Source organism: Impatiens glandulifera, chromosome 1 (genome assembly GCF_907164915.1).
Source record: "Impatiens glandulifera chromosome 1, dImpGla2.1, whole genome shotgun sequence".
NCBI lineage: Eukaryota > Viridiplantae > Streptophyta > Magnoliopsida > Ericales > Balsaminaceae > Impatiens > Impatiens glandulifera.
Window position 1 is genome coordinate 23,860,555 of NC_061862.1, and position 11,071 is coordinate 23,871,625.

The 11,071-nt window shown below is 30.6% G+C and overlaps 1 protein-coding gene across 1 annotated transcript; it reads left to right on the forward strand.

The window, feature by feature from the left end:
* The first annotated feature begins 494 nt into the window (after positions 1-494).
* LOC124921435 (cell division control protein 6 homolog B-like) lies at positions 495-3,366 on the forward strand. The gene is made up of 14 exons (XM_047462097.1): positions 495-592; positions 675-895; positions 1,043-1,117; positions 1,201-1,310; positions 1,391-1,497; positions 1,603-1,662; positions 1,740-1,813; positions 1,906-1,956; positions 2,050-2,099; positions 2,256-2,466; positions 2,545-2,607; positions 2,693-2,788; positions 2,885-2,974; positions 3,077-3,366. The coding sequence occupies exons 1-14, from the start codon at positions 550-552 to the stop codon at positions 3,110-3,112; spliced, it is 1,287 nt and encodes a 428-aa protein (XP_047318053.1). The 5' UTR covers positions 495-549; the 3' UTR covers positions 3,113-3,366.
* Positions 3,367-11,071: the final 7,705 nt, after the last annotated feature.

An 11,071-nucleotide genomic window follows, 5' to 3' on the forward strand; every position in this document is an offset into this window, starting at 1 on the left:
ACGGCTAAAATATTCCCGCTAAAACAAAAAGTATATATATTGGCTCGCATTGCCTATTACAACAGACCCTCTCCATCGTTAACGCCTTTCACATCGCGCGATTACAGTTTCCAACCGCCTGAAAATGCCATCCATCGCCTCAAGCACTCCGTCGCTTCTCGCCGGGGATTTGCAATCTAAAGATACCGATGATATCGCTGTCGCGGTTCTGAATGATTCAAGTCCACTCAAACGAAGACTCCGGTCAGATTCGGCGGTTATGCAAAATCCGAACCAGTGCACTCCGACAAAGTGGAAATCTCCACGTCGATTCGTCAACGATAGTCCGAATAGCCATGTAAATGCTTCTCCGGTGAGTTAATCATCTCTTACTTTCATCTATTGAATCATGAATCATGATTACGGAGACTATGTTTGTTATAGACAAATTGAGGAAACCGAATCAATTTCTGCCAATTTTATCTTAAGTCGTTTGACGGTTATCTGCAGAGAATTGAGAGCGAGTCAGGATGTAAGATCATCAAATCAAAGAAATCGCTAGTGCAAAAAATGTCTGATATCAGCGTAGATGAACAGAAATGGAATCCTAAAGGCAAGCGGATGTTCCTTATATATATAGTTTTCATAAAACTGTTTGATAAATATTTGATTGAATCTTTTGAATCTCATAGCAGATCCGGAACAGATGAGTGCATTGAAGGAAACACTGCATGTATCAAAGGCTCCTACCACGATTGTGTGTAGGGAACAAGAGCAAACTAGGATTATTGATTTCTGCAAGATATGCATAGAGGACGAAAAGGCTGGAAGTTTGTATGTATGCGGATGCCCAGGCACGGGTAAATCTTGGTCAATGGAAAGGGTTCTAGAATCTGTAATTGATTGGCGAAATCAAGTAAGCCGATTGTTTCTACATTGATCCAAGTTTCATTATTGGTCTATTTTCAATTGAAGAACTGTTTTTACTAGTTAATTATAGTCTTGCCTTTTATGCATATCATACTTTTGTTGTTGCTAATTTTGTAACCGCTGCGATTCTTAGGCAGGACTTGTATCACCTGATGTGTTAACTATAAGCTGTACTACTCTAACAAGCACTACTGAGATTTTCAGCAAGGTTAGAAGATGGTGATTCTTTTCTCCATTTTGATCACAATATTATTGTGCCATGATTACTTAACACTCTAGTGTTATTAACAGATACTTGATAAAGTTCAACCGCAAAGGAAAACTAAGAGTGCCGTTTCACCTCTCCAGCATCTTCAGAGCTTGTATAGCCAGAAGCAGTCTACTATTGGCATGAAGTCGTTGTAAGGACACCTTCATATGTCTTCTATTGCTCACAATGGTCTGAAACGATATCTAAAACTCGTATTTCTATTGCTCACAGAGTGATTGTTGCTGATGAGTTGGACTATTTAATTACAAAAGATCGAGCAGTGCTTCATGATCTCTTTATGCTCACAACATACCCATTTTCAAAATGCATATTGATAGGTACAGTGTTGATGAGTTGTTTGCCTTATGCTCTCTTGATTCTCTGATATATAATTGTCAAGTTCTTTGTTTTTGAGAAGTCTAATTTTGCACTTGCTTTTACAGGAGTAGCCAATGCCATCGATCTAGCTGATAGGTTTCTCCCAAGACTGCAGTCATTAAATTGTGTGTAAAACCCCTTGCGCAACTTCTTATCATGATCCTTAACTAGTATTGATTATGATAAAAACAAATTGTTTCAGGCAAGCCAGTGGTGATAACTTTCCGAGCCTACTCTAAGGATCAGATTCTCAAGATTCTCCAGCAGAGGTTAATGGTAATTGTTTGTGTTTCCTTTGGTTGATGATATTAATTTAATACTTGTTTTAGCAATGTTTCCTTATTTTAAAATGTTGTTTCCTGTAACAGGAGCTTCCATACAATACCTTTCAACCACAAGCTCTAGAACTATGTGCTAGAGTAAGAATAATCTAAGTTTTTATTTTTTGGATAAATTATACTGATGATCATATATTGCAAGGTCATAATTTGTTCTATATTTTAACATGATAGAAAGTTGCATCTGCATCTGGAGATATGAGAAGAGCCTTGTGTATTTGCAGGTTAATTAATTTTCTTTGTATTTCTTATGTATTAAGTAGTATATTCTCTTAATAAGAGTAAAAGATATACTTGTTACAAGTTGTGATTCATCATAAGAAAAACCACACAAATCCCAGTTAATTAAAGGTTCTTCTATTTTTCACAAACAATCTCAGGACTGCAATTGAGATACTGGAAGCCGAGTTGACTGAATCCAATCCAAACCTTGATATGGAATCGGGAGAGAATGTTTGTCCAAATCAATTGACGGCTCCAGCTCTCCCAACTACTAGTCTTGTAAGAGTTGATCATATGGCTGTTGCGTTGTCAAAAGCATTCAAATCACCAGTAGTGGATATTATACAGTCACTTCCACAACATCAACAGGTTACATACATACATGATACATATTTGTGATTTATGTTATGAAAGTGTGAATTTTCTGACATAGTTGTGATGAATCAGATTGTGCTTTGTTCTGCTGTAAAACTTTTCCGGAAGGGAAAGAAGGAAACAACTCTAGGGGAGGTAAACTAAACTAAAATTCTCCGTTTGATGATCATTGAATTGAATTGAATTTGTAATGTGAAGTTGATCATCATTGAATTCTCAGGTGATAAAATCTTACATGGAGATATGCAAATTGATACGCATCCCAGCAGTGGGACTTACAGATTTGTCAAGCATGTGCAGAGTATTAGGTGACCAGGTAGGCGACCCACCAACAATTATTTATGTAAATTTTTATGGAAAAGTAATTAATTAGTTGGTTAAAAAAAATCCATAATTGATTTATTTATTATAGGGGCTTCTTAAACTTGGGCAATCACGAGAAGAAAGACTGAGAAAAGTATCACTAAAAGTGGATGAAGCAGATGTTACATTTGCCCTTCAGGTAATCTATCTTGTTTGTTAATAATATTCATTGACAACTTTTCTTTGAATTGAATTGAATATTGATGTCAATATATAAAGTTTTTATTGTTTGTTGTCATAGGGTATCCGACTCTTCAGAAGCTGCCTCCAGTTATAACAAACACAAATACTGTGAAGATGGGTTTGCGTTTTCACAAAATAAAAAAAATACAAATACCTTAGTAATTAATATTCATTTATACTAGTTAGTATTTGGCTGTTGGTTGAAATCAAGCAGCAGCAGCACCTTTGTCTGTAATACTTTTTATAGTTAGTAATATCCCATCCCCCTTTAATTCAAACAAAATGATTTGGCAAAATTTGCCAGACACTGACCATTATTATTATTTTTAATATAAATTTATTTGTACACTACTCTACGCACTCACTCACCTGTATATTCATTATAAATTTGTTGTATTTTGGTTTCTATTTCTGACTCTTCTTCCCTCCCTCCCTAATTGATATTTTATTTTCATAGACTTGGAGCTTGTTTAAATCAATCTTGGTTTATTTAAATAAATTTTAATTTATTAGAGATAAACTTTAATTTATTAGTGATAATTTTGAGAAAGAATATTTTTTTTTATAAGAAACTTAAAATATATAATCATATAAAAAATATGTGATGATAAAAAATTATTTTGTCTTATTTTTCCATAATAATAAATTATTATATTAGATAATTGAACAAATATTAAATAATATTTAAAATTAATATAATAATAAAAAAAATTCATACAATATCTTATTTTTATAATAATAAAAAAATTATTATTTGATCTTAAATTGAAATAAGTCTCAAATAAAATTTTCATTTAATTTAAAATTTAAGTAAATTTCAAATACATTTTTAAATTACTTTCAAATTTAAAATAATTAATTAAATATATTTTAAAATTTAATAAAAATAATTCAACATCATCTTGTACGTGGACAAATCTTATAGTTATTAAAATGCATTCTTAAACATTCGATTACACCCTTCAGCATTAACCTTATGCCTTAACTCACCCTTCATGTACAATTATTGTCTTTTATCACCAATGCTTGAATTACTTAAGCTCACATTCTTTTAAGCTCTAACTCACCCTCCATGGATGAACCTTTAGGTTTTCTCACATATTTTTATGTTATTTAATGTAAACGAACCATTAAGTTTTCTCACTAATGTGTTGACTTAGACCGACATTCTCACTTTCACTTTATCTAGCACTATTTGCGCTAGTACTTCTCTCATATACTAATATATGTTATCGTTCAAGCCAAATTCACATCATATATAATAATTATTTTTCTTAATTATGAGATGCGAAAACTTTAAACTTTAACCGATTAGATCATTTAAGACTTTTAAAATAATTTTTTAATTTTATATTAAAATATATATTTTGTAACTTACATTTTAAATAATTATATATATATATATATATATTATATATAAATCATAAAAAATTTATACTGATAAAAAAATATTATATATATATAAATCTTAATATATAATATAAATATTCTTTTTCCAAATATATATAACATTTTATATATAATAAAATTAAACTTAATCTATTTAGTTAATTATATATATATATATTTTTTTTAATTTAAATATTTTTATTAATTTGTTTTCCAGATTTTTTTTTTTATTTTTCTAATTTAATTTTAACAAACATTTTTTTTATTTTCAATTAATATATATATATATAATTATTATTTTTTATTAAATAATAATATTAATGATTATTTTAAGTGTCTTAATTTGTTTTTTTATAATAAGTAAATTTCAAATACATTTCTAAATCACTTCAAAACTTAACATAATTAATTAAATATATTTTAAAATTTAATAAAAATAAATTTTCAATTACGTCTTTTGGCATGATTTTAGACATTGACTCACCTATGTGCACAAACATTATAGTCTTTAAGAATAAACATTCGATTACACATTTCAGCATGAATTTATGCACTCACTCACCCTCCGTGAATAATTCATTGTGTTTTATCACTATGAACTTATTCAAGCCGGTATTCTTTTAAGCTCTAACTCACCCTCCGTGGATGAATCCTTAGATTTTTTCTTACAAATGTTTGCGTTACTCAAACCAAGCCGATATTCTTTTAAGCTCTAACTCACACTCTGTTGATGAATTCTTAGGTTTTTCTTACCAATGTTTGCGTTACTCAAACCGACATTCCTTATGTGAACGAACCTTTAAATTTTCTCACCAATGTGTGTTTATCTAAGACTATTCGCGCAAGTACTTCCCCTTATATATATTATATTGTCCAAGCCAAATTCACACTACATATAATAATTACTTTTATAGAGATTCGAACCATTGTCTTAAGTATGAAATGTGAACAATTTAACCGTTAGACCACTTACAATTTTTAAAATAATATTATAATTTTGTGTTTGTATATATAAGTTAGGATCGATGACAACAATAGAACAGGGGGTTGAATATTGTTGTGCTAATTATCACTTTCAATTCGATTTTAATCTTGTTAGAGATGAAAATCTGTTTCTATTCATCAACAAATTGTAGCAAGCTCTTGAAAGGATTCAAGTACGAAAAGTACTTGCTAGATTTGCAGCGGCAAATAATCGACTGTAAGATGCAGTAAGGAAATAACACAAAGTATTATCTATGTTCGGAGATAAAACTTCTACATCACCCCTTCTTCTGTTTTCAGAAAGATTTCACTAGATGACTTTGATTTGTATAACGACTACATAAACCCAGTCAAAATACATGACTTAACACCTGCTTGTTCTAAACTCCTAACTATCACTCCATTGAACAAACAACGTTCTGTTCAACTTACAATACTGAAAATACACTTAGGTAAAATAATAAATTATCTCTCAACTTACCATAGTGAATTACATAATACACTTAAGAAAGATGAGCTAGAGAGAGATCAAACGCGCATAAGAGATCTAGTAAATAAGAATTCTGGAAGCGAGACATTCACCGTTGTACTATGCTGCTCTTTTATCTTTGAAACGTAGCAACGGTCGAATTTGATTTTTGGATACGTGTTAGCTTTTTAATGGTTGTCTCCAGGTGTACATGATAGTACACATTGGAATATATTCGTTGGATCATGGCGTACCGGATTGTAGTGCGGAATATTCGGTAGAACGTGGTGTATTGGAAGGTACAACGCGGGATAGTGGAATAATTATGTACGTGACAGTTATATATTTTTGGCGTATTAAGCTGACTTGGTAGACTGCTGATAGAGGACACTATTGTTTGCTATGCTGATGAGCTATGCAGATAAGCGAACGCTTCTTCAGACGACTGCTGAAGCAAGGCGTCTGCTCGCGCTTTTTCAGACTATTGCTGAAGCAAGGCATCTGCTCGCGCTTCTTCAGACTGCTGCTGAAGCAAAGCGTCTACTCGCGCTTCTTTAGACTGCTGCTGAAACAAAGCGTCACTTGAGATGTACCTGCGCATAAAATATTTGCACAACTTAGTTTTATTCACTTATGAATTCATCATCAAAACTATGTCGTATTGATTAAACTTAGTTCTATTGTTCTGAATTCATTTTAATCAATTAGAAACATTTTTCTTATTTCAACTTAATTATTTATTTCTCTTTTAATTAATTTTTCATTTTTTTTCATTTAACTTAATCTAACAATTTCCCCCTTTTGATGATGTTAAAACTAAGTCATAAGATCCGGAAATTAAAAGTAAATTTTATATTTATATGAACATAAGTACACAAAATATACAGAGTTTAAGATTCCCCTTTTAGTCAAAGAAAAGTCTTTCCCAGCCTCCTCGACATGGCTTTCTTCCAGTTCGACTGCCCCGACCGCAACCTTCCCTTCCCCCATTTTAACAGATCAATTAGCAGCTTGAATGCGTTTTGCTACTGCACCAACATATTCAATTCGTTCGGCATCAACATTCTTGAGGTGGTTGAATATTTTGACGAGCTGAGAGCCGAAAGTCTTTTACTTCTTTCGCCTTATTTTTGTTCTTTTTCCCCATTGATGAAGAACAGAACACAGTAATAAAGTAGAGTAAATGCAGAAACATGACAATTCAGAAACTCTAAAGATTTAGCGTTTAAATTTATTCGAAAGACAACTTTTCGAGAACACCCAAGATTATATAACTAACATACACTCGCAACCATGAAATAAGCGTCCAAAAAAGCTATCGACGCAATTATAAGAGATTTAGGGTTAGCGTCACTTACTTCGCGAATCTTTCCGTTTGTGTCGATTGTGCCGTTCGTGTCAATTGTGCCGTTCATGCCGATTGTGCCATCGATTGTGATGTGTCGACCGTGTCGATCATGTCATTCATATTTCAATTGACGAACAAATTTTCTTGTTTTTCAGGTGATGCAATTGAATTATAATACATAATAATAAGACTATATAATATATTTAATTAAAATTTTGAAAATTTAATTTTCTCATATATATATATATATATATATATATATATATATATTCACTTCTAATTAATTTATTTTTTAATTTTATCTCTCATCATATATTTATATATATTATTTTTATGGTTAAATTTTTATAAATATATATTTTTACTTAGATAAAATATATATTGTTTTATTAATAATTATATATATATATATATATATATATATAAACAAAAATTTTATAAATACAATTACCTTTTTGAATAATAATAACTATTTTTTTATAAATTATTTCTCTTTATTCATTTATATATATATTCTTTTTTATTATTAATTTTATATAAATATATTTTATTTTTATTATGTATATTATTTTGTTCACTAGTAAAAAAAGGACTTTTACCGACGGTTTTTCCCGAAGGTTTTGTAAACCTCTCCTAAATACTCCCAAGAGGAACAAATCCTTCGGGATTAAAAATAGATTCCGAGAGGGGTGTAAAACCTTCGGGTTTATTAATTATTACCAAAAGTTCTACAAAGAACTTTCGGTTTTTACCCTCCCAAAAAACTCAAAAAAATTCTAAGTGTTGGATGTGGGTTAATTGCGAAGGTTTTTGTAAAAACCTTCGGTTTTGAAATCCCTGGTTTTTTAATTGCGAAGGTTATTCAAAGAACCTTCGGTTTTGCCTTTTTTGAAAATTTCATTTCCGAAAGTATTACAAAGAACCTTCGGTTTTGCTCATTAAAAAAAAATTATAAATTTGGTTATGGTTTTTTCCGAAGGGTCTTTAATAAACCCTCGGTTTTGAATAATATAAAAACCGAAATTTTTATGAAAACCTTCGGTCTAAACCTATATAAATACAAACCCTAACCCTTCTCTTTTTCATTCCACTCATTTCTCCTTTCTCTCTCTTCCGCCGCCGCCGCCTGCCTCCTCCAAGCCGCGGGTTCTTCTCCTCTCTTCAGGTAATTTGTTTGATTTGTTTTTTTGTTTTGTTTATTGTAAGATTTAGATTTCTTAAGTTTATATATATATATATATATATATATATATATTATAGATCTAGATTTATGTTAGTTTACGTTATTTTGTTTGATTAATATATATATACATATATATCTGAAATGCATTTAGGATATGGGTGATTCGACATGGAAGAGACTTCGGCAAACACCGGAGAAACTGCATCCGTGTTACCAGAATCTGATAACACAATCAGAAATTGCGGCACGTGAGGAAGAGGTCAGAAAGATGACGCTAGAAATGGAACAAATCCGATTAAGGGATGCCGAAAGAGGTCGTTTGCTTAGTGAAATCAAAGCGGACCGGGCCGAAATGTCTCAGAGATTAGAGAATCTCGAACAGGAACTTGTCTTGTTGAGGAGTCGACTGAATCAACCACCCCCTCCTTCCACCCCATCTAATAATTAATTTGTAGATTTATTATGGATTTATTATGGGTTTATGACAATTAATATTTAATTTTATGCGTTATGTTTTAATATTTATGAATTATTGTTATTATGTTTGTTTGGTTTGGTTTAATATGTTTTAAATAATTAAGTTTTGTTGACTTTTCACCTTTTTTTTAAAAAAAAACGCATCGCCAAAACCGAGGGTTTATTTGAAAACCTTCGGTTTTGACCAATTTTTTTTTAAAATATTGAGGTAAAAACCGAAGGTTTTCAAATAAACCTTCGGTTTTGACCATACATTAAAAAAATCCGATTTTTTTCTAAGTATGGGGAAGTGTAAAAACCGAAGGTTTTCAAATAAACCTTCGGTTTTGACCATACATTAAAAAAAATCCGATTTTTTTCTAAGTATGGGGAAGTGTAAAAACCGAAGGTTTTCAAATAAACCTTCGGTTTTGACCATACATTAAAAAAATCAGATTTTTTTCTAAGTATCGGGAAGTGTAAAAACCGAAGGTTTTCAAATAAACCTTCGGTTTTGACCATACATTAAAAAAATCAGATTTTTTTCTAAGTATGGGAAGGGTAAAAATCGAAGGTTTTCAAATAAACCTTCGGTTTTGACCATACATTAAAAAAAATCAGATTTTTTTCTAAGTATCGGGAAGGGTAAAAACCGAAGGTTTTCAAATAAACCTTCGGTTTTGACCATACATTAAAAAAAATCAGATTTTTTTCTAAGTATGGGGAAGGGTAAAAACCGAAGGTTTTCAAATAAACCTTCGGTTTTGACCATACATTAAAAAAATCAGATTTTTTTCTAAGTATGGGGAAGGGTAAAAACCGAAGGTTTTCAAATAAACCTTCGGTTTTGACCATACATTAAAAAAATCCGATTTTTTTTTAAGTATGGGAAGGGTAAAAACCGAAGGTTTTCAAATAAACCTTCGGTTTTGACCATACATTAAAAAAAATCCGATTTTTTTCTAAGTATGGGGAAGTGTAAAAACCGAAGGTTTTCAAATAAACATTCGGTTTTGACCATACATTAAAAAAATCAGATTTTTTTCTAAGTATCGGGAAGTGTAAAAACCGAAGGTTTTCAAATAAACCTTCGGTTTTGACCATACATTAAAAAAATCAGATTTTTTTCTAAGTATCGGGAAGAGTAAAAACCGAAGGTTTTCAAATAAACTTTCGGTTTTGACCATACATTAAAAAAAATCAGATTTTTTTCTAAGTATGGGGAAGGGTAAAAACCGAAGGTTTTCAAATAAACCTTCGGTTTTGACCATACATTAAAAAAATCAGATTTTTTTCTAAGTATCGGGAAGGGTAAAAACCGAAGGTTTTCAAATAAACCTTCGGTTTTGACCATACATTAAAAAAATCAGATTTTTTTCTAAGTATCGGGAAGGGTAAAAACCGAAGGTTTTCAAATAAACCTTCGGTTTTAACAATTCCCAAAAAACTTCTGATCAAGGTCAAGACCGAGAGATATATTTAAAACCTTCGCAAATACACATCAAAACCGAAAGTTAATTTTATAACTTTCAGTTTTAACACTACCTAGTTTGTTCAATTATTTTGTTTTTAACCCACTAATCTTAACTTCTAACTAATATAATCATTTTCGTGTTCTATTTTAAAAATTAATATTGTGTTTCATGTTCAAATATTTATGATTGTGTTTGATTATTATTGAGAAGTCTATATGAATGTTCATGTTTGATTATCTTATGAATGTAGGTAATGTTTGATCATATGGATTGTGCAATATTTTAAAGACATCAAATGTGGTAAATTAATATTGTTATAGGTCATTAGAAGGTGAAAAACCAAAGAATTTAACAATTTGTCAAGTGCTAATTCCGAAAGTTATATAATTAACTTTCGGAAATAACCATCAAAACCGAAAGTTTTCTATAAACTTTCGGATTTTACATTTCTCAAGAACGAGGGTTTTATATAAACCCTTCGGTTTTGATGGATATTTCCGAAAGTTAATTATATAACTTTCGGAATTAGCACTTGACAAATTGTTAAATTCTTTGGTTTTCTACCTTCCAATCTACACTCCTAAGTAATATAATCAAGTGTGTGTTTTTATTTTAAAAATTTAAATTGTCTTTAATGTTAAAATGTTTATGAATGTGTTTGATTATATATAGAAGTGTATATGAATGTTTATGTTTGATTATCCTATGTATTTGTGTAATGTTTGATCATATGGATTGGGAAATGTTTT